At 40.0% G+C, this 25,189-nt stretch overlaps 1 protein-coding gene and 1 non-coding gene across 5 annotated transcripts in view; one reads left to right on the top strand and one right to left on the bottom strand.

Moving 5' to 3' along the window:
• The window catches only part of LOC136877064 (sodium/potassium-transporting ATPase subunit beta-2), a 130,747-nt gene that overhangs the window by 11,886 nt on the left and 93,672 nt on the right, over nucleotides 1-25,189 (bottom strand). For all 4 annotated transcript variants that reach the window (XR_011018599.1, XM_067150880.2, XM_067150882.2 and 1 more), the window contains exons 4-6: nucleotides 24,155-24,324; nucleotides 7,316-7,426; nucleotides 2,609-2,777 (exon numbers count right to left, since the gene is read on the bottom strand). Coding sequence is in view for 3 of the 4 variants with exons in the window: in XM_067150880.2 (XP_067006981.2) it covers nucleotides 2,609-2,777; nucleotides 7,316-7,426; nucleotides 24,155-24,324 (450 nt within the window). In the remaining variant the exon portion in view is untranslated. The remainder of the gene's footprint in view (nucleotides 1-2,608; nucleotides 2,778-7,315; nucleotides 7,427-24,154; nucleotides 24,325-25,189) is intronic.
• Nucleotides 8,636-8,712, top strand: TRNAP-CGG (transfer RNA proline (anticodon CGG)). The gene has a single exon. It is a non-coding gene; the product is annotated as a tRNA-Pro (tRNA).

Here is a 25,189-nt window from a genome sequence, read left to right as displayed (position 1 = left end):
TTACAGTTACCTTTATTTAAACATTCAAACATAACATGAACTTCTTACAGACGTAAACGACCACTTTGTTTCATCCATGGCACAAATAAAGCCAATGCGTAGAACATAATAGTGGATACAGTAACATTGTCTCTATCCAATACGGTACAAGGAAACACAATACAGTACAGTAGGTAGGCTACACTGGATTGCCCATTATGCTACGCACAATAATTCCATAGTGTACGTGTGATGTCCAGTCTTATTTTCACAGAGACGGTACGTACACTTGCGAGCAACGTTCACTTCACAGCAGATGTTCAAAGCGTCCACTTTGCATTTGCAAACACTTCGCCACCCTACGCAACACACCTGCATCCACCACTGCCGATGCAGCATGCACGCGAGCTATTAGGTCTTGTACATCCATGGGTGGAGTACTATAAACAGGTTCCTTTAAGTGTCCCCACAAATAAACAATCTAGTGGATTAAAGTCCAGGGAACGTGGAGGCCAGAACATTGGATCTCAACGACCAATCCATTTCCCTAGAAACACTGCATTTAACCAGTTACGCACAGTCATTCCAAAGTGTGGCGGTGCAACATCATGCTGAAACCATAGCTGTTGCCGAACACCAAGTGGAACATTTTCTAAAGCATCAGGCAAAGTATTGCCCAGAAACGTACGATAGCGGGCGCATTCAACTTGTCCGGCAATATGTAAGGGCCTAAAAGCACTCCTCCCACAATTCCAGCCCACAGGTTTATGCCAAAGCGTGCCCGAAAGCCACATTCAAGGGTGACATGTGGGTTGTGGTCTAACAATAATGGCTGTTGTGATGGTTGAAAATACCTTCCCGAGTGAAGCTACATTTGTCACTCCATATCACATTCTTTATAAAATGTTTGTTATCTTCAACTTGTTGCAAAAGCCATTTACAGAACTGTACTCGTTAATGCGGTCTTCCGGCCGCTGGTGTTGAGTTAACGTGTAATGATATGGATGCAGTTTTTCAACGTGCAACATGTCAACAACCAGTGTTTGAGATACCTGGAACTGCCTTGCAATATCACTAGTACTTCGCCGAGGTGATTGGTGAATGGCTTCAAGAATGTCGCCCTCTGTTTGTGGAGTACGTCTAGTCCTTGGATGACCTCTGTCCACTACTTGTGGACGAAGATTACCGGTTTCCCACAGGGGTTGCTCAAGGCGACAAAAAATATTCTTATTGGGATGGCGCCTTTGAGGGTATCATGCTGCATACTCACGAGCAGCAGCACAAGCTTGGTTATTGGATACACCCAACACTAAAAGCATATCAACGTATTCGCCGTTTGTGTATTCCATCAGGAAGCCGCCCTGCATGCACTTGACAAGACCAGTTATGGTTGTGCACTGTGTGGTTAGTCGACTCATGCATTTAGTTGAATGGATCACACTGTCATATGTTCGACTATTGTCACGTGACAACAGGATGTCATGCTTCCAAACGCAGTTACACGACGGGAACTAGGGACCTGATGTCACACACACAAAAGAAAAGAAACTTGACGTAGATTTGAGCCGTAGCTCCATGGTGCATGTGGTTTTGATAACCCAGCCGTCTACTCAGTGAGCTGCGACGGTGGGTACAGTAGAGCGGGATGAGGCACGCTTCTCTATTACATTCCGATGCGCTGCAGTATGCGACAGTGTTGCCAGCTTCTCGTTTTCGACTTGTTTTCCAACAGCACCAGATCCGATTTGGCTATAGAAACTTTTGTCTTGCAACGGGATGAGGAATCGCATGTCAACCTCCAAGTGCGGCATTTTTTGTTCACCCCGTAGAAAGAAAAACACAAAAGGACAAGGAAAATCTCCACATTATAATCAAGAGTTGACTAAACTGTATAATGGGCAATCAGAAAGTTTCCATTCGACAGCTGTACAGTCCTGAATCCGGATGCCAGTCGGGTAAAATCGCCATGAGCACTGAGGCACTCATCCCACCGACGCACCAGGTTGAAGATTCCCGTGTGGTAAAACACCATGTCCTGCTGCATGAAGGCCATAACTGCCTGCTGTACATCCTCATCCCACAAGAAGCATCGACCCTTCAAAGCCTTGTTGAGGGGATCGAATGGCTTTGTGTTGGTCCGCCCTAATCGCCTCATCTACTGCCCACTTGTTGTCCATAATGGATGAGGCTGGCCTCCCACATCAACCAGCGTCTTGCGTCGAAATGCGACCTGCACAAAACTTGGTGCACCATTCCACAACGATGGTTATCGACGGACATGCTGCCTCATACACAGTCTTCATTCTCTGATAAACAGGACGTTGGTCCTGTTTGGATGCATTTGGTAATAATGTCGCCATAGTCCACCTAGCTGCATTTAACACACTCACCTCAGCATGACACGACTACCACACTAATCCCTTTGCCTACATGTCCGTGCTTATATACCCGCATCGGAGTCGCGCTACGTTGCATATCTGCTGCAACGATGCCCTCAAATGGAAACTTTTTGATCATGCCTTATATTTGCTGAATACAAATCTAAAAGAATGTACAAATAATTGGGGGCACAAAATTTTCTGGGGCAAATGGGTGCAAAATTCTTAAATATGGGGCTGTTCATACTTACTAGCAGGATTCTCGAACCACACTGCAACAAGGGGACTGAGATAGCCTTCATTGTTCGCAAATGGGAAGTAGTATCCAGGATATCCACGACTTGGGAAATACTGAATGGGGCCGATGTTTTCCACATCAGCAGGGTTTTCTCCTTCACATGATACCCACACAGTTTCAATCTATAATGAAAACAAAAACAGTTGTGATAATGATCATGCTAATAAAAGTATTCGAATTTTGTGTGGTCAGAATTTGAGGTTCATACTTCAAGTTGTAGTAGCTCAATGAAAAGGCAGATGGAATGCAATAATACTCCAGGTAAAATCACAAAACAATTGCAAATGTGATCTACAAGGACCATATGCCAGTAAAATAAAAACTACTGTATATTATGCTTATTCAAATAATTTGTTGTAGCACGAGACAAGTTTCTGTTGACCCTCTTCATACAAGTCTGCTGCCTGCAGGGAAAATATTTTCTGTGTTCACTTTCTCTTTGGTGTGAAAATACTTGTCACTGCTTCCTCAGATACAAAAAGAGGCGATAGTCACAAGGCACAAGGTTAGTCCTGTAGAGGGGCTGTTCGAACTGTTGCCAGCCAAAAGATTGGATGAGTATTTGTATTTTAACAGTGCCTAGTAATTACTACCTCTTTCTGCACCTGAAGAAGTTCCTATGTACCAAGCACTTTTTACATTAATGACAAAGCGGAAACAACTATTCAGAAATGGTTTTCCCTGCAAGCATTAAGACTTGTACAATGAGGGTATACAAAGACTTTTCCCCACACTGTGACAGATGTTTGAATAAGCATGTAAATTTTGTGGAAAAGAAGATATGTAGAATGGAACTCAAAATGGAATTAATTGAAAATATGTAGTGCTTCTTATTTTATTGACAAAGAGTCTTTAATTAAAATACAGTAGAACCTCGATTATAAGTTCCCGGAAACTAAGTTTTCCAGTATTATTTGTTCAAATTACGTGGTCCCGCGAGCATTCTAATTAAATCACGTAAAAAATCCTGCATTATCCGTTCCTCGAAGAAACGATTTCCCCGTTTCAACCATCCAGAAATGTCAGTCCCATCAACGCTAAATCCTCGATCACTCGTTTTTCAAGAAAATGTATCTCACAAAAGGACGGCTACGGTAAACTTACGGATCATGGTGTTCGTTCCATCATTGCAGTAATTTGAGGAAGTACTGTATTGGAAAATCGATGGGAGGAGAACTTGCATAAGGGACCATCTTAGCATCGCATTCGGATGGTATTTTTTAGAGAATCCTCGGAAATCGTAAAGCAGAATGTCCACAACAATTGGAAGGAGACAGAGCGCATTTCGACAGCTCTACTTGAAGACGGAATGAGTTTCTTCAAATATTCTTACTTGCAAAACGTCTACATTATGTACAGGTTTAGTTGTTTATTTTTTTACATTTTTTACGAGTGTATCAGGTTTTTGGCACTTCCCTCAGGGCACTGTATAGTCACTGGGCTTTCAGGCAGGAATCAAAACTGCTCCTTCTTAAGCAACACAAATTTAGTATTTCAATATTATCGTATACGATTATGTTATCGAGACCAGAACAGATGTTGCACCTTACATACTAGTGTTGGCAACTGAATGTATGATTCGAAGCAGTGTATCGATTCATTCAAGTGTCCGAGCGAATCGATTCACAGGAACGGCGAGCTCACGGCACACGATTCAGCTTACTCCCAGCGGACAGTGCTGAGTGGCGCACTCACTGGACATTGACGGGGAGCCGAGCTTCCGCTGCAGCGAGACAGTGAATCATGGCACATCGAAAGAATCGTGAACGAGCTCGGCTCAGTGAGACACATGATACACACGGCTCCTTATCGGCTCACTGGACACGCGGAGAGCCGAGCTTCCGCTGCAGCGAGACAGTGAATCATGGCACATCGAAAGAATCGTGAATGAGCGCGGCTCAGTGAGAAACATGATACACACGGCTCCTTATCGGCTCACTGGACACGCGGAGAGCCGAGCTTCCGCTGCAGCGAGACATACAGTGAGCCATGGCACATCGAAAGAATCGTGAACGAGCGCGGCTCAGTGAGATACAAGATACACACGGCTCCTTATCGGCTCACTGCAGCGAGCCATGCTACACTGAAAGAATCGTATGCTGTAATGGACTCTCAAGCTCAGCTCATTTGAAAATAATGCCCATTTGCATTCACTGTCCTCTTCTTACAGAGAGGTTTAAATAATAGATGGATTTATTTGCAGTGTTAAACAGGTAGTCACAACATAATTCTGAAGTAGCTAGTAAGTAGGTAGGCTATTAGGTTATACTATTTATTAGTTTAATGAATCTCAGTATTATAACTTAGTTGACATTTGACAATTAAACTCGACTCTAGCCTGCCCTATGACTATGAGTCATGCTCATGACCACTCAAAAGTACCTGTTTTATATTGGGAAGAACGGCTCAGTATTCTCTCAGTTCATATGTCACATCGTTGCACAAGACTTCAATCATATGTGGACAGACGCAATAACAGTATGTTGAATCAGAAAACCAGCGGGCTACTGTACATCTCGGGTAGCCTATACAAAATATGACTATTAAAAAAATCCTCAGCTGATAGAAAAATACTTTTTTAAAAAAAATGACTGAGCGAGTTGTTGTGCGGTTAATATCGCGTGGCTATGCGCTTGCATTCGGGGGATGGTGGGTTCGAATCCCACCGTCGGTAGCCATTAAGATGGTTTTTCCGTAGTTTCCCCATTTTCACACCAGGAAATGCTGGGACTGTACCTTAATTCAGGTCATGGATGCTACCTTCCTAATCCTAACCTTTCCCAGCCTGCGTCGCCGGAAACCTTCGATGTATTAGAGTAACTAGCATTTTTTCTAAGAAAGGAGTTCATAGTATGAAGACCAGATGGCAGCTGCGAGCACTGAATGCTGTTGCTGCTGTCTTACCAGCACATACTACACAGATGCAGTAGGAGCGGTGACCAATGAGCCGTGAATCGGATCACTGTATCGATTCAGAAACATGAACGGAATCAAATGAATCGATTCAGTAAAATGAATCGAATGTCCCATCACTATTACATACATAAAGCCATGGGAGGTTTTGGGACTGACTATTGCTGTTTTGGTCTAATATAAGACTGGGAATTTCACGTTTTTGTGTTAAAATGTTAAAGAAACCGCAGTCGTTTTATTTGTGCACGTTACATTTGAAAACTTTGTATCACACCACACTCGTACCGACTTGTACAGTGAACGTGCTTTCCAGTTGAGCTCAAGGTTGTGAATAACCGTAATTTCGGAAGTGTTAATGATATTTTTTCCCTTTACAATTTGATTGTGATTAGCGAAGGGCAGAATTGAATATAATGCATTCAAGAACTTGAGAATCGATACTTACATTCAAAACCACATTCTCGAGTTCAACATAACCTTTAAAAGTCAATGTAGGCCTAATTTACGCCGTACAAGATTTCCACTGACTACGAACAGTATACCAGTGACCAAATTACAATGGAAGATTAAAAAAAAAGGATTTTGCCACCAAGTTGGGTGCTTTTCTATCTAATGTGCTTTATTTTATCAGATTAGAGAATGAAAAGGTACGTGGTCGATTGTTGTTTGGTTTGGCAATACGGGTATTTTTTCTAAGAGTTTGGCTGATCAAAGTTGTTGACATGAAAGAAGTTTTCAGAGGAAACTGACAAAGTTTCCCCGGTAAAACTGAATGGAAGTTTGAAACTTCAAGTCGGGTACCGGTAATTGATGTCTGAAGCTGGCCCCTCGGTCTAATTTGCCTACCTCTCACCCTGACGGCCCGGGTTCGATTCCTGGCCAGGTCAGGCATTTTTACCTGGATATGAGGGCTGGTTCCAGGTTCACTCATTCTATGATTACCTTTAATTGAGGAGCTATTTAATGGTGAGATGGTGACCCCAGTCTAGAGAGCCAGGAATAACGGCCGAGAGGGCTCGTCACACTGACCATGCGTCACCTCGTAATCTGCAGGCCTTCTGTCCAAGCAGCAGTTGCTTAGTTGGCGGAAGGCCCATTGAGGCTGTAGTTTGGTTTGGTTTAGGGGTATTTGTAAGATTATAAGTATACATATTTCATTTTTGTGATGTTTAGCCAAATTGTTAATGGTTCATTCGTTCCCGGATTTTTCGTTTTCCCGCATTGTACGGTTGATTTCCAGGGTCCCTCCAAAAACAGAGAATCAAGGTTCCTCTGTATAGCTCTCGTACTAAATGGTTCGGTCTAAGGACATATATTTTACCTATCTTTAGGGGCTGCCTAGCCAAAGCGATAAAGGCATGCTCGTTCATCCAGAAGGACGTGGGTTTGATTCCCTGTCAGGAAGACAAAAAAATTTAAGAAATAAAATTTCCATTTCTGGAGTGGCACATGGCCTTAAAGTTTACTCAGCCTGCACCAAACATTCCAGGTTCATTCCTGGGATCAAAGGTAGCTGGGCATAGGGCTAATTACTCTATCCACCTTAGTGCAGAGATCATAGAAAGTAGAAGCCTTTTTTTCCACTCCTCCAAGGGCCTACATGGCCAGTATGGAGATGGCTTTGCTTTACTTATCTTTGTATTTCATCTGCTTCCCTAATTAATGTTAGATTGATGACATGTTATTCTATTTCTTTTAGATTTCTTCCCAGATATATGCTACTACATTTATGAGAGCTGATACTTACCTCTTTAGAGCCATTGCTTTTAAGGTTTCCAATGTGTCGTTGGAGATGAACTGGCATGTTTGATGGAAGATCTTTTACGTCAGTATAATACTCAGGAACCCAATTGTAAATCTGGAATAAAAAACAAGGAGAAATAAATAAATTTGGCATTAATATACTGTCCTATGAAATTTCAGTGTTCATATGGGTGTGAAACAATATTTTATATAGTTTACCACTCTGAAGACATTAAATCAGAGGTTGGAAATATGTCAATTGCAATCCACAGGTAGGTCATGAGAACACATTTAGTAGATTATGAGCTTTAAGGAGAGAAAAGTTTCCAAGAAAGATTCAAATACCCTACATTAAATTCCTACATTAATGCTTTTTGTATTTTGACATTCACTTCGCTGCATATGATGTACTGAGGCTGTACTGCATCTCAACTGTTACATTTCTCCATTTTGTGTGTGAAAGTTTTCCAGAACCTAAGAAATGTTGTTCTATGATTCCACAAGAGATCCTTTGCACTTCGACAACCTTGCTTGCTTCAACATACCCTGCCTGTGTGAATCTGCATTTTCAAGCACGAACTTCATTAAAAAGTAATGTGCCATTACACTATTCCCAAAGTGAAAATCCAATCAAGTCGGAGTAAACACGATTACCCACATCGAAATTAAGCAAAATGTATGACTTCATAGAAGATCATAGAAACTAAGATTGACACAATATCGAAGTAGATATAATCATAATGGCAGTGAGAAAAAGACAAAAAACAGGAGCCAGATTGTTAAAAAATTTGACCCAACACTGTAGAAAATAACAAGATGATTGACTTTTTCAGTGAGCAGATGTATTGCAAGTAAGGAGCGAAGTAAATAAGATAAAACCATCAAGAAAGAAGAGAGTTTGGTTAAAGAAGATATCAACTATCGAAACAGACTTTCAACGTATTAGGTCGTGTTACGTACATGTAGTACGTGTTGAAGAGATGTTAAGTACAGAACAAAAATGGCCAGCCGGACATCAGTGGGATCCGAACCCACAACCTCCCGATTTCGCGTCTGTTGCTCTACCAATTGAGCTATGGTGGCCTAGGACATCTTTGTTCTGTTTGAAAGGATCTGAGCTACAGGTCTGGCACTGCTGCTAGCACACTGTAGAGTGCGTTTAAGTCGCCCGCTGGGCATGTCAATGAATATTGAATTTTCACGACCGCATTGTAATCGAAACAGACTTTCAACGTATTAGGTCGTGTTACGCACTCTACAGTGTGCTAGCAGCAGTGCCAGACCTGTAGCTCAGATCCTTTCAAACAGAACAAAGATGTCCTAGGCCACCATAGCTCAATTGGTAAAGCAACCGACGCGGAATCGGGAGGTTGTGGGTTCGGATCCCACTGGTGTCCGGCTGGCCATTTTTGTTCTGTACTTAACATCTCTTCAACACGTACTACATGTATGTAACACGACCTAATACGTTGAAAGTCTGTTTCGCTTACAATGCGGTCGTGAAAATTCAAATCAAAGATATCAACTATGATTATACGTCAAAACAACGCAAAACAAAGTAATATTTGAACACAAAAAACACGTTAATTTCACTTGAAACATTTATCAAGAGCTGAAAATCAGCCAGATTGAAGACGCCAAGGGAACAGAGTCAACTAGAGAATCAATAAGTCACAAGAACGCAATACCATTGCTAGCATAAATCATAAAGCAAACCCATTAGACATATATTTTGATAATATTTCAGACATATTGGGAGTCTGTTAAAAGTTACAGATCAGTCAAAGAAATTCTAAAACGAAACAAATAATTGTTAAATCAGAAGGCTTTGCTAGCACCCACATGTATTAGCTGATTTTATTTATGTTCTGCATTTCCATAATTGAACGAGACAAGATGACGGCTCTTTAAGAAGATGGGTGACAGGCTACCTGGGATAACCTGAGCTGGACAATGATTGACCGACATAGCAAATGACATCTGCAAAGCCAGCCACGCAGCATGGAGATCGCCCTCGACAGCGGAGAATGAATGATGCATAAATCATCCCAAAAAGCAACGGAAAAGAGATAAGTTTCACAAATAAAAACATGTAGTTAGGCAGATATTATTTTAAGTAGATAATTGGTAGCTGAAGTGTTGAGATTGTGCCGTTTAATCTTCAAATTAAATTATATCATGTTAGATTCTCACGAGTGATTTCTCATTAGATCGAAATAAAGGAATTAGGCAGTCTTCTACAGAAATATAACCAAACCCTAGATATAGAAATGAATATCCAAGTAATGCCATAGCATATGTGTAGTTCTGACTAGAAGAATACTTAATGATATTGTATAGATTCCAAGTGATAGGTTAATATGAATGCAGATGACATATTTAAATAATATGAGTAGGTGATACGTGCCTTAATAAAGAAGAGTATTACGAAATATGGAAATGTCAGTAGACAGGGGGAATGTTATTGTAATTTGACAAGATATAGATCCAATGATGAGAAGACAAGAGAATGGGGTTATTTGTGCACCAGAAAGAAGTGATTATGTGAAAGTTTGGGAATAGTAGGAAGAGATGCGAGTTGAAATGAGTAAATGAAGAGGATAAAGATATGTTATATGAAAGAAATGAGAGATGAGTTGGATGAATTACAGTAGAACCTCGATAATTCAAAATCGGTTCATTCAAAATCCCGCCTAATTTGAAGAAGGTCTCAATCCGGGAAACATGAGATACAGTTTTGCATGTTATTTAAATGGTTTAATCCGAAATACGGATAATTCATAATTCAAAGTACAATGTCGGCCCCATTACCGAAATTCAGACTTTTAATTCGAAACTGTCTTTACATTTTAAAACAATAGTATGTTACAGAGTAATTTCAACTCAAAATTTATCCACGTCATAATAGAACGCGTGTTCCGGAACGTGGAGGGGTACCGTAGCTTTCCGCATTTACACTCACTTCGGTGGGTCTACAGTGCGCTTCATGATTACTAAGTTGAATGAAATCGGAATTCTTTTGTATTCAACCTTTTGAGGAACGCCGTAATATCACGCAACAGGCAGTGTGCTGAAAAACAGAATCCGCGAACACTGGCGATGCCGACAGTTGACGAAAAAACGTAGCTCATATAATAAATTCGTAGGCACCGAACAATATTGTCATTTGATGATATAGCACATGGGGGCGAAACGCTGGCAACCAGGAATGAGTTAGCTGGAAAATTTATAATGTCCAATAACGGACCATTTATATTGGTATTACAATATTGTCATTGCCAATGAAACTGCATTGCTTTATTTAATGTGAGCCCAACGGTCTTATGGTTTTAAAGGAGAAAGTGCCAGCCGGAGAATCGTACAAGAGTGGGGGATGGGGGTCATTGTATGCGTTGCAATGCACATGGAAGCGAGAAACTTTATCCCCTCGTCATAGGAAAGTTCGATAAGCCACAATGTTTTAAGGGTGTTGGGCACTTTCCATGCCAGTACAAAGCATCTAAAAAAGCAAACAGTACAGAAATCCAAAAAATAATGCATTTGCACAGGGGAACCAGCATAATTTATCCTCGTCTTTGAATTGTGTGATTTTTTTTCTTTCGTCGCGTGAGGTTATGTTTGTCAGTGATTTATCCAAGTGCTTGAACATTGTAAATGCACCTTGTTGGATACATGTCGGAAATAGTTTTTTTCTCCATGGCATTTGAAAGGTTTAAACCGTGAATCGAGGTGATTGCATGTATTAATGAGTCTTAGAATACTTTGTGACGCGGCAAGTGTTTACATTTCTGAAGTACGAAAGAAGTGCAATGGCGGGAAATCGTACAAGGATAGTCATAGGGAAGTTAGATTTTAAGGGCATCGGGTACTTTCTGTGTAAATACAAGGCATCTAAAATGCATACAGTATAGTAATCCAATGAATAAAGTACTTGCACATGAGAGCCAGCATAGCTTTCTCCTCGTCTTTGAATCGTGCTTTTTTTTTCTTTCTTTCGTTGCGTGAGGCTATGTTTGCCAGTGATTTATCCAAGTGCATTATTTGTATATTGTAAATGCACTTTCTTGGATACATTTTGGAAATAGTTCTTTTTTCATGGCATTTGAAAGGTATAAACTGTGTATCAAGGTTAACTGCATGCAGTAACGGGCCTTAAGAATATTTTGTAATACAGCAAGGGTTGGTACTTCTGAATTGCGAATTGGCGGTTAATTCGAAATCACGTAATTCGAAGCCTGATTTTTTAGTCCCAACAACTTCGAATTAACAAGATTTTACTGTATATCCCACAATGAAGTGGAAGAAGAAATGGAATTTTTAAAGTAAGAAAGGAGTTGATTGGCGCAGACATTTTGTCAAGAATCCACGTATAACAAGAATTGTGGCGTATCTTAACCTTCATAGAATAGGATGTTAGGACGTGGTCATCAAAAGATATCATTATAAGAACGAATATGCATTACACTTGGAAATACTAACTTAGGATTTCTTCTGTAAAGTTGCACTCTTCTAAAACTGAGTATGGTGTACTTAGATTAACATGAAGGATCATTGCTACTGTATATAAGAATGTACATAAGTTGGTTCCGTACAGTATCTTCAAGAATGAATTTTCCCTAATGCTTTAAATGAATCACGCGAGATCACACAGTCATGTTGAAACCCACTATAAGTTATAAATAACATGCTAGATCTAATGATTAATGTAAATAGGAAGGTTATTTTGAGATATGAATTTGAATGAATAGATAATTTCAACTGATTTAAAGCAAGATTTTGCTGAATAACAAGAAACTTATCACTTTCTCCGTAGACCTGCGAGGAGATATAGTAAATATCATGAGATAATCAACGATTCAAAGTCACTAAACAATATCTTATCAAAATATTCTATGAACAAATAAGAATATTACAATGGATAGGGAATCTTAGCTGCAAGGGATATGATACCTTAATATAATCAAGCTTCCCATGATCAACTTGCATTTATTAACAATGTTATGTTACAAATATTGTAAATACAATGAATCATTAGCTTATTTCAATGGTGATATAAAAATATACTACGAAGAATGTGATTGCTAACAAACAATTCCAACCTACCAAATGTTAACTTGTTAATTAAGTTTGAATTTTGTTTTATTTTATTATTACTCTTTTCTCTTCCAAGGTTTAATTTTTATTAATAAATCATAGTAGTTAAGATTTACTGGATGTATTATTTATAGCTTGCTATGATAGCATAAGATGCCATAGAGTCGAAGTGATGAAATTTTGGGTATTCATATGATTTATGGATGCATCGGATGGAGACGTCCCTCGAGTCTAATGGTACATAAAATAATTAATCGGCGTATCGGCTTTCTTTTCTGATTGCATGTAAAACAACTATCCAATCAATAACCCTGAGAGACTGACTGGGATTTCTTTTTCGTGACCCATTTTGGATGTAGGAAGGGCGTAGTAAGTACAGAACTAGATTAACTGATGAACATTTGTAATCGAGCATTCAACTCAGTGTTACCAGTTATTCACCTAACATTACAGCTATTGTTGAGAAAAATTTCTGTTAGCCCAGTCGTTTCAGGTTTAATGGTCCCGTGCGCTCGCTTAGGAATCAGATTCAAACTGTCTTCAACATGAGAAAGCCACCCAGTCAGAACTACTGTGTACTCAACAATTACGTTAGAACAAATATATTCGGGCGTATGTAGAGGCACTTCATACTATGCATTATGTCTCGAAAAATTAGGGTCTCCTTACACTTTTCTTTTCTCCAATATAATTGGATGCGAGGTTTACAAACCCGCAATATCAGAATTGAGAAGGCAAAGTAGACCTTAATTTCAGCCTCATTAGTGTCAAACCACTTGTCACCATCTTTTTCCATGTAGGTCCAATAATTGTTCCATAGCATAAATATTTGCTCCCCACACAATGTGAAAAATGACCAAGAGCACAGACAATTTTGATACAGAATTATCAATATCTCCTGATACCCCTGGAGAGCCTGTATAGTGATGAATAATTGGCTGGTTATCACTATTACTAACCCACACCCAGTCACTATGTTTTGCTTTCGCACATGGGATTTAAGGTATGATTTCCCAGTCACTCGTATCAGATGAACTGTCAGTTTCACTTTAAATCTCTTCTTCAATATTATCTTAATCACCATCACTGTCCTCCGAATCACTGTCTAAACTACTTTCAATTAACTCAGCAATAGCATTGCTGTAACTTGCTTATACTATGTCTGGAGCCATGGCTAGGAGACTGACACCTGATGAAATGTTTGTTCTTTCTGAGGGTACAAGTTAGGCAATAAGTAATGGTACAACTCCTTAGAAGGAGAGCTGTAAACAAGCCACATTCCCGTTTCTGTTCATTGAAGTTCACGAAAGGGAAACCCTTACAGAGGAGATCAAAATATAATCTAGTACATACGACTCAGCACGGAGAGTCCATTTCTGCTACAGCAACACCATTTTATCACTGAATTATAATCGGAATTAAGATCACTTTCGCCTGAGTTGTCGTAACTGTTCTTCAAAATCAAAGAAATATTTTCATCAGAGAGCTGCATTTAAAATTTCCTGCCACGACTGATTGTCACAGCGCTAAAATTAATGACTTTAATTCTGGCACCTCGACATCTCCGAAAACTAGTAGTTAGTGCAGAGGTGCTAACCTTTGAAGTGGGTTATTAGTAATCCCATTTTTAACTCGCGCAGCCCCCCCTCCCACCAAAAACGTTTACGAGTCAAATCCAAAGCACCCTGTTTGCCCTTTCCTACAGCAATCTATTCTAAAGTATATCATATTACACAATAAAATTTCTCATTACCTGTTAGTTCTGCAATAATTCTTTGTAGCTTGTTTCACACCCAGCAGCTGCTTTTCGGTGTAGGTTTTCTTGTAACATACTTCCCCCCGAGATGACATTTTAGTCTTCAGAACCATAAGCGATTCCAGTGTACATGTACTTACTGTAGGCCTGAATTCTGTCTGATTTTTCCTAACAACACTGAAAACTCTTTCTGTGGGAGAGTTACTATGAGGTACACTTAGTACTGCAAATACAACATTACTTAAGGTTTTATACTTAATTCGTCCACTTTCATTTTTAAGCTCTGCAATGTTGCCCCAATTCACATCCATGTTTGGTCCATGTACAATATATTCCAGGAAAGTATCACACTGATAAACTGCAAATTCCTCTTCAAGTTTGTCATGTTCACTTTCTTTGACCAAAGTTAGGAATCTTTGAACAAAGTATTCAAGAGATGAATAGGAAACCTTCATTCTGAGAGAGATGTCTACAACTTCGGCATGATGAAGAAATTCATCATCAAGGGGAAATTTCCTGGTAATGTAACTGCAAGCTGCCATATAAAACTCTCTTACAGAATTATAAAACATCTCTTCATCACAGTCATTATCTTTCAAGTATGCCCTAGCTTTTGCTCCAATTACCAAGTCCTCATTGGCTTTCTGGTATTTCCTCCTCTTGAATTCAACACTCAAAAGGGAAGTAGATTCTGACTGAAGAGAACATGGCTGAACAAATCTGACCAATAGGTCAGTTAAAAGACCAGTAAGTTTCCTCCTAAGAAGATGTATGGCTGGAGCATCTTGTTGCAGAAACATATTCACAGAGTTAAAAACAGGAAGTGTACTCTGAAGAAAGTAGCAAAACAGTTTTGTGTGTGGGTCTTGTATGAAAGATTTCACAGTTTCAAACTGCTTGGTGGTCTCACTACAAAACATGAGTGTCAAAGCTTCCCACTGCTCAAGACTCTATCAATAGACTGAAGAAGCGAGAGCCAACGGGTACTAACATATTTCAAAATTTTGTGACCCTCTGTGCCACAAACAGCCTGATAAACTTTCAACGTGTTTTGCCTTTTAGAACTCTTATCAAGATAGTAATATAACTGAACCAAAAAGTTCTCTACATTGACTGGCAACTGTGCTGCTGCTTTTTGTGCACAGATGTGTATGAGATGACATGAACAACCCGGGACATAAACAGAAGAATGTCTGTCCTTCACAAATTTGGCAACACCTTTATTTGCCCCTATCATTGTGTATGCATTGTCAGATGAAAAAGAAATGCAATTTTCCCATGGAATGGCTAAAGAAGACAATTCACTATTAATAACAGAGAAAATTCCCTCACCGGTATTGTCGGTACTCTCTAACAATGACAACAGAAGAGTTGATATTTGACTTCTCTGAGCATTAAAGAAAGAGACAACTACAGGATAAAGTTTAACTGCATTTGAATCCGTACTACCATCAGTAGCCAAGGAAAAAGGCGTTATTTGCAAAAGTTCACTTATTTCCTTTTTTTTGCCTCAGATGCTGTGTATTGAACTAGAGCAGAGGTTTTAGTTCTTGCACAACCATATTTCTGAGATATACTTATTTCCTTTTTTGCCTCAGATGCCGTGTATTGAACTAAAGCAGAGGTTTTAGTTCTTGCACAACCATATTTCTGAGATATTTTAGAGTCGGGGAACATTGATCTAAACAAATTTCCAGCGTGGTCTGAAACTGATAACGGAATATTATGCTCCAAAAGAAATGATGTGAACAATAATTCGGCATTTGTCATCGCAGTTTCATTACTTTTTACGAAGAATGATGAAACAGACTGGTTTCGTAATTTTGATTCACCGTATGTGTGATGTTTCTTGGATTCTATGTGTCTTCTGCAATCATCTCGTCCACCGTGAGCCACAGAGAAATCACACAAACACACACTGCAGAACACGTGGTTTACACTAACATGTGAGGCAAGTAAGCATGGCCATTCCTTTGTGTAACCGTCTCGATATTTCTGTAACACTGCTGTCTTCTTGGAAGAAGATACAATTTGACAATTGCTCCGCTTCATTTCACAAAACCAATCACTACTTTTCGAATCAACATCTAGGATAATTAGAATTGAAATGCGCTAAATATACTATTCTTTCTGCGCACACAACAGAGAGCCGAAAGCGCGCACTGGAGAACAGCAGAGCAAGGAGTAGCGAGTAGCAAGGAGTAGAGTAGAGCCTACCTCACGGCAGACTTGATACGTCATTGACGTGTCATTCTAGGTATGAGAGCAGGGTATATCTACGTAGCTGGCCGTGATTTCACAACACTCGCGGGAAACAAAAGGAAGTGACGACCAAATAACTGCCAAATATATTTAGTAGCCAACGTACAAACATTGAAATGAGGAGGGTTGACCAGTAATGCTCTAAGAGATTGAACATTTTTTTACTTCTGTCCTTTTTTTCGCAGAAATTAATTTTTATCTTTACAAGGTTGCTTTTCCGTAATAATTTCCCCTTCGACCGTAATGCCGCAATCGCGAAGTGAAATCCGTAATCATTACGGACAATCCGTAATAGTTGGCACCTCTGTTAGTGGGACGTAAAGCAAATATTATTATTAACACTGTGTAGAAAGGCGATTAAAAACTTCTATATTTTTGCAGCTATTTGCAGTATAATTAATTTCCTTAGTTACTCCATGAGTCAATATCGTTAAGGCGCTGAAGTCTAAACGGTCTGACACCCGTTTGAGTCCCGTTAGTCGAAAAAATTTCACCATCAGAATGTTGGTCGGCAGGGTAGGGGAGGTGGTGGTATACAATTTCTAATCACTAGATTGCGTGCCAAAAGCCTGGATTAAATTCCAAACCTCTGTGCAGGGTTCTTATGGAGAGAGGGCATATGATGTTGTTGATGGTGATTCTTCCGTCAGATGGAGATGTTAAGCCTTGAGCAGACCCCTTGGTGCTATTCGACACGACTAGGCTACGTGCTGGTACCGGGTTTCACCCTCTCCCTTCTTACTATAATACATCACGCCATTCATTTCATCTCATTAACTCCTCTGATGAGGTTGATGTCATCAAGGGCATCCAGTCATAAAAAACCCGCCACGACAGATTCATCTCACCTCATACCTGGCCCGTAGAGCAACGGGACAAGGGTTGGACAAACAACAACTCCATGGGTCAATAAATTCCAAGCCTAATCTTACAAAAATAGGTCATTGTGTACCTTAGACATTGGCCTCCATCACCTTCAAAGAAGTCCCTTTTGAGGTTAGATATCGATTCCAGCAACATTGCTAGTCAGAAGCATTCCAGGAATTCATTTTCTCACAGGATATTCAGAAAAGACTGTGATTCAGTTTGAATTTCCCTTATCACCTGAAATCCTTGCCCCTTCAGCTACATTTTCAGTTTTGGGAATAGACAGAAAAGTAATACATAGAGAAACCCTTGATAGCAACCATAGTGTCCGCCTCCATAGCGTAATGGTTAGCACTATTAGCTGCCGGCCTTGGAGGCCCGGGTTCGATTCCTGGTACTGCCAAAAAATTAAGAATGGCAGGAGGACTGGTATGTGGTTAAAATGGTACATGCAGCTCACCTCCAATGAAGGTGTGCCTGAAAAGAGGTGCACCACCTTGGGATGAGGGCACAAGTTTACTTTTTTTCCGCCTCCATAGCATAACGGTTAGTGTTATTGACTGCCGTCCTCGGGGGCTCGGGTTTGATTCCCGGTACTGCCAGAAATTTAAGAATGGCAGTAGGGCTGGTATGTGGTTGAAAATGGTACATGCAGCTCACCTCCATTGGGGCTGTGCCTGATAAGAGCTGCAGCACCACGGAATGATGACACGGGTTTACTTTTGCCCACCCTCATTGGAGGGTCTGCCTTACAAGGGCTGCACTCGGTTAGAAATAGCCACATGAAATTATTAGCAACCATAGTTATTAGTAACAGATTTGAAAGATCCTCAGTTATACTGGGCCAAAAATACTGACCAGGAAGATGCCGCAATCAAGATGTGGGAACTTAAAAATTTAAAAATAAATTTATAGTGCTATTAAAACAATGTGCGTGTTCTGACAGCTCTCAGCGTGGTAGTAGGAGGTGGCAGTTACTATGGCAACCGGTACACGCCTCCCGTTTCAGCCAATCCCAGCTCGGCATGCACTCTCCCTTTTCCTACCCCCGCTGTCTGAAAGCTTCGTGAGGCGGTCGGTCCGAGTTCCACGTTGCCAATATAGTATACCGTAACACATGTGGCTGGGCTAACAATGTCTACTTTGAGAGATATCATTGTCTGTATAGTGTGTTTTTTAAATCAACTAAATATTATAGTGCTATTGTGTTCGTGTTAATAAGTGTATCGTTATCGAGGCTGGCATTCTAGTGTAGTGTAAATTATAGTATTGTGTAGTATAGTGTAATTTTAACACCGTCTCATTTACTGAATTCAAAATGTTGCAACCCGTTCAGAGCGCTGCTAAACACCGAGGGCGACCTAGAATTCATTCACCTAGAAAAAAGGCAAGCGTAATGGAGAGGCATGGCTTCGCTATACGTGGTCAAGTTCGCGATATGGTATGTGCCTTACGGGAATATTTTGAGGCTGAAGGGAAAAATGGAGGCCCACTGATAGACGTTAACAAAGTTGTAGAAAGAACAGCAGCAGCTTTAAAATTTCTCAAGCTACAGTAATTAGAATAGGGAAAGAAAAAGAAAAGAAAAGAAAGAAAAGGAGCCTTGGGAAGAAGGTGAAGGGGAAAGAGAGGGAGTGGATGTAATTGGACCATCACATGACAGGTTATCAACACCGGGCAAAACCCGACTCATTAAAGCCTATGAGGAAGGCGAATGAGGAGTTTGTCTTACGATATTTGAGCTGATAAAATTACTGCTGAGCCATCTTGGAATAATAGCAACGATATTTAACGTTTTTCTAACTCTTTCATGATCGCCGTTAATGGATATTATTTTCCGCAGAGCCTAGCGCAGAACGAGAGCTGTTGACTGTGATGTAGTAACTCATGCCGGATCATGTGGCAACACAGCGCTCCCACTCCTTTGTTCGGCGCCACGTGCTGCGAACTGTCAGAACACGCACATTGTTTTAATAGCACTATAAAAACAAGAGAGATGACTATCACGACCAGATAAGGTCAGACACCAAGAGATGAAGTGGCGACCAGAGATGAAGAATGGACCAGACTGAAAAAAATTTTGCTAAAGGAAGCAATTGAAGTCTGTGTGAAGACAAATGTGAATGTGAGAAAGAAGGAAACATCATGGTGGAATGAAAGAGTGACGGTAGCCATAAAAGAAAGGAATGTAGCACAGAAAGAAAGAGACCAAGAGAAAATAAAGTCAGAACTCATAAGGGATGAAGCAAAACTCAAACACCTTGAACAGGTGTACCAAAATAAGATGAAGATCAAAATGATATTTCAAGAGGGAAAGATGGAGAGTTGGGAGTTTTTCACACAGAAACTGGATAAAGAGGCAATATGAAACAGCGTGGTCAAAAACAAAAGGAAACTCATGGATACCATTAAGACACTTGAAGATGAAAATGGAAATATAGTCAGAAAGGAATGTGATATCAGAAAGGTCCTGAAGAACCATTTCAACCACCTTATGAATGGATAAGAGAAAAAGACAAACATAAAGTCGGACTCGGAGGAGTCCACTATCATATGGACAGCAACAGCATTACAATCTACTGTATGCCTAAAGGAAAATTGCCAAGAGTAGATAAAGTGAATACAGACAGAATCAAAGCAGCAGGAGTAAAGGGTGTGCTTAATGCAGTGTGGAACAAGGTACCTGCAAACTGGAAAAAGGGTATCATTCATCTGGTCTAGAAAAGGATTAGACAAAAATCCACCAACTGTAGGGAGGTAACTCTCCTCTCACATGGACCGAAAATTCTTGAGATCATAGAGCAAAGCTGAAAATTGTCACAGAAGCACAGATGAAAGAGGAACAGTATGGCTTCAGAATTAACAGGTCTACTATAGATTTTATATTTACTGCCAGAATGCTCATGGTAAAGTATAGGGGAAAGGCAAGAACTTGATTGTGGAACTCCTGGATAGTGATAAGGCACATGACACTGTCACAAGAGGGAAGATCTGGCAATACTTGTGAAAGGGGAAGGTGCCTGAATGAGTTGTAAGGAAAGTCTACATGTTGCACAAGAATTGTACCAACTGCATGTGAGTTGGAGAGGAGCACTTATCATGGTTAACAATCAAGAGTGGAGTCCAGCAGGGCAGTGCACTGTCCTCACCGCTGTTTATGGAGCATGCATCTCTTTGTATTACTGCTCGTTAACAGGACCATTAAAAAAAAAGTATGATTAAAAAATGCATTTCGCTGTCCTGCCGGCCCAGATCATAACATGGGGATTGTCCTTAGCCCAAAACACAACACTGTGATTTCTTGAACTTCCGTAAATTGTACAACTCATCTGTAAACATGACATTATTGCAATCATTTTCTGAACAGCATCTTCAAAGATGAGTCGCACAAGCATCGAGCGTCCTTATCAGCATCAACCAGTCCGTTAAAAACCAGGGGTCAAAAAATCTTTTGTCATGATGTTGCATTGTTGTCTGGGGTATGCCAAGTACAGCTAAATGTTTATGTGCTGATTTAACAGGCAACTACTCCACAGATATCTGCACGTTGATGCAGGTTTCCCTTCTGGTTATGCGTCTTCCACTTTGTCCTTTATCGTTCATACTGTTATGAAGTCTAGGATACCTTCTCATGCACATCCTTACAATGTGCATATTCTATGTTTTCACCTTCCGTAGATTTCTTTTCTCACATTCCTCTGATAATATTACACTGCCTGACAAAAAAATTGAAGCACCCAGAAGAAACGGTTGGATGTCAATGTGTGTGTGTGTCACACACACACACACACGCACACAAACACACACACACACACCATCGGCAGATATATAAATAATTAGGGTTGCAATTCTCTATGAAAGTAAAAAGGCCACCTGAGCCCATTAGTTTGCTACCAGGCTTGGTAGGGTATATAACGGGCCTGAACAGCGTCAACATTAATACATTTTGCAAAAATGCCATAAAATTTAACACCGCCCAGCGCTTGTGTGGAAAAATGTAAAAATCAATAAATATGACTGAGATGTAGTGCCAGCTTCACAACAAAAACTAAAGAGAGATTTCTAGACACATCATGCAATATTCAGATTTGTGGGGCATTCGGAAGACAGTGGCCTGATGCATGGGAACGTGACGGCAGGCATACTCATTGTCAAGGTTCTGGTCGAACACGTCCGCCGTTAATACAACACAAACGGCTGTGTTTGGAGCGGTGCCATGATGGGGAAGCATGGACTGCTGATGAATAGCGTTGCATTGTGTTCAGCGATGAATCGCAGTTCTGCACTACCCTGAATGGCCATCGTCTGAGAGTAGGGCGATGACCTGTGGAGAGGTTCCATTCTTCCAATGTTGTGGAGAGGCAGACCGGTGTTGCTCCAGGCGTCATGGTGTGGGGAGCCATTGAGTACGACTTCAAGTCACGGCTGGTAGTGATTGAGGGAACTCTGTCGGCACATCAGTACGTCACAGACATCGTGCGTCCTCATGTGTTACCCTTCATGTGACAGTATCATGGTACCATTTTCAACAGGACAATGCTCGTCCACACAAAGCACGTGTCTCTATGAACTGTCTGCACGATGTTGAGGTACTTCCGTGGCCAGCAAGATCCCTCACTCTGTTCCCGATAGAACATGTGTTGAACCAGCTCGAACGTCAATTCTGTCCCAGTGCCAGTGTCCAGGATATCAAGGACGAGTTACAACAGTTATAGGCCAGCTTGCCTCAGGAGAGGATAAAATAGCTTTATGACACCCTTCCCAATTGAATCAGTGCATGCTTACAGGCCATAGGGGGTGCAACGTCATTCTGCCAAGTTCTTTGTAAATTTGACTCGAGTTTGTGATCATTGAAATAACATCACAAACCCTCTCAACGTGTGAAGTTTCATTTCGTTTTCTTCTCCCCTTCTGGGTGTTTAAATTTTGTTTGTCGGACAGTGTGTATGATTTTGTTATTCTTCCCAGTTTCTTCCATTCTCTGTATAATACGGTATTTACTTGCATATACAGTATCTCACATTTTCCCCCTGAAAATTCAAACTTAAAAACTGGGGTGTGAGGTACATACAGGAGGATAGTAAACTGAACTTGATTATAATTAAAATACTTCTTAAAAGTGATAAAATCTCAAGATTTCCCATAAACATTACATTTCACTGTGTACCTTAAAATCTTATTGAATATCAACGAAAGTATCATAGTTTGCAGGATTGCATTTGTAGTGTAATACACTCCCCTGCTGCTTCCGTTTCACTGCACAGGAAGAGAAGAAAAATATTATGCCTACTACCAGCATTCATGTGATATGCATGTATGTTTTTATGGGTACACCTGAAACTGTTTATAGAATATTAATGTAGTTCTTTAAAACAAACCTATAAATTTTGACTCACCTACCGTCACATTAAATACTCGGCCTGCAATATGATTACCATGTTATCTGCAAATTGAGACACTCAAATTTTAAAACTTGCCATAAAAATTGAATGCTTCTACATAACTCACCTAAAAGTTAAGTCATGTAGGAGAGCACAAATTAGGGCAGCATAACACTCTGGACTTGATCTTATACATTGTAAGTAGCACATACCATAAATCAACCCCTATCAAACACCCAAAATCTCACATGTGCGAACCAACGCGCAGAGGTTCTGTGCACCGTGCAGACTGGGCTCAGTTCGGACTAGCGTTTGTGTCAGGGCGACCCGCCTAAGCTTGGCTCAGCTTTGCTCAGATGGTGGAGTGCCCCAGAACGAGTGAGGAAGAGGGAGACAGGCAGAGCGAGAGAGACAACGCTATTGCTCAAAATCAAGCAGTAGGGGTGTGCACTCTGGTCGACCTAGCAAAGTCGTCTGTTCCACCTTGCATTGCGCAATGAATTACAAATTTACCCTTCAGCCATGTATCTTTATTTTCCGGACATGCCTCGTATATTCCTATCCTTCCTACCACAAAATTTAAAAAAAATACATTAACCAATAACAGTATAAAGTTTGAATAATTGTTAAATTGTTTGTTAAAGAGGCTGAAAAAATAAAATAATGACCTTCATTTTATGGGATTCAAGCGGAGAGTATAAATGTATATGGAACATAAGATTTTCTTGTTTTCACAGTTTCATTAACATTTTCCTCTTCTATTTCTGTCACTGTTTCCATTTACAAGTTACTGCATCACCATAAACACAGTCCAAACTCCACAGTTGATGAGGTTATTACTTGTTAGTGTCTTAAAATTAAGATTAGTAAATTATACAAGGATGATCATGTTAACATTTTATTCTGTAAATGCTTGAAGTACTGCTATTCTCAAACTTTAAATTTTGTGGTAGGAAGCTGTGAGCTTGCATCTGGGAGATAGTTGGTTTGAACCCCAATGTCGGCATACTAACTCCGTCAAAATTTGTACTCTTGCTGGAAAATATATTACGTGTGAAAAAAATACAGCCTCCTCAAAATCCATGTATACTGACCTGCGACATATTTGCCAAGGAGTGACTCATCTTGTATGGAAGCTTGTAATTTCCATTTTTTTAAAGCAAATATTTCAACATGTTGTAAAACATACTAATTTTGGAATGGGTAGGGTGAGAAAAATTTGATAACAATTATCCAATCCTTGTTGATTTTCTGTCAGTTCTGTATCATTTACAGAAAATAAATGCATTTTTATAAGTGTGCTGTTCTGATAAATATATCTGCTCATCAGTTAAGACAATGGTTTCAAGCATTCAGGTTGCATAAAAGAAATGGGCGTGTTACTAAAGTGGATTGAATCATGGAGGTTAGATATGACCCTGTGCCACCTCTAGCATTACTCGAATATATGCCATCTCTTTAGGGTTATTGAATATTGTCTTACCTTATTAAGTTTGAGGAATATGCAAGGAGCAGACCTATGATAGTTGTAATTATGGATGGAGGAACAATTTGAGAAGTCTGCTATGTTGACTTCGCAGACTTTCCCTTCCTCTGGGCCCGAGGTGTAGTTGCATGGCTTCCTCTTGTCGCTGTGGTCAGGGTCCTTGTACACTGCAACATTGAAGCATTAAGCTCATAAGACCTTCGCGTGGAATTTTAATAATGTTTTCTATCTTTTTCCACCCTTCTTGAACCTGGAAAAGAAGATAGATAATCCACCTGATAGCCACCCCTATTAGGGAATCAAAATGATCGGCCTCTTTAGTGGAAGACGTTTCACAGTCTGCACAACACAATCAGAATGTACTTTTCACCACAGCGTCTTCATACAAACTGATATTTTATTTGAATAATCACAACAAACCTGAAATAAAATTTAAAAAGCAAGAGCATTTGCTTTAGGAACAGCTTTGAACTCAAAAAATACATTTATCACATCGCAGACACAGTTAAAATGATACCGACTGATTTTCAAAAGTCAAAATTTCGACTGCTTGTGTTCCTTTGCCCATGCAAGATATTTTGCAATAACAGTAGTTAATTTTGACTTCTGGGCAGGTCTGCAGGCCTTCGTGTTTATTTGTGACAGTTTGCTCTTAACAGTTCTTTCAGATGCACGGATGTCACTGTATTAAAGTTTGATTTTAATTTCTTTTGTAAAATTTCTTTTGGTTCTCATGACATATCTTCTTTAAGCAGCATTCAGACCTTGGTGCAAATATTGCATTCCAATCACACTTCTTCCTTTGAGGGGGTAATTCCTCATCGAAATCAGTTTTCTTCTTCAATCTTTGAGAAATCTCCCAATTTGAAAAAAATTGGTACCAAAAAGTGCCGTTACCTCTACAATCCTTTGCGTTCTCAGATCACTTGTTTTACCCACTGTTTCATAAATAAAGTCAGAAGTATCATACCAAGTTTAAGATAAGAAATAAACCTATGGTACCAGATTTTAATAAAACACTCATCAAACACA

This window comes from Anabrus simplex, chromosome 7, assembly GCF_040414725.1.
Source record: "Anabrus simplex isolate iqAnaSimp1 chromosome 7, ASM4041472v1, whole genome shotgun sequence".
Lineage (NCBI taxonomy): Eukaryota > Metazoa > Arthropoda > Insecta > Orthoptera > Tettigoniidae > Anabrus > Anabrus simplex.
Note: the sequence above shows the minus strand (reverse complement) of the source record. Positions and strands in the feature narration are given on the sequence as shown.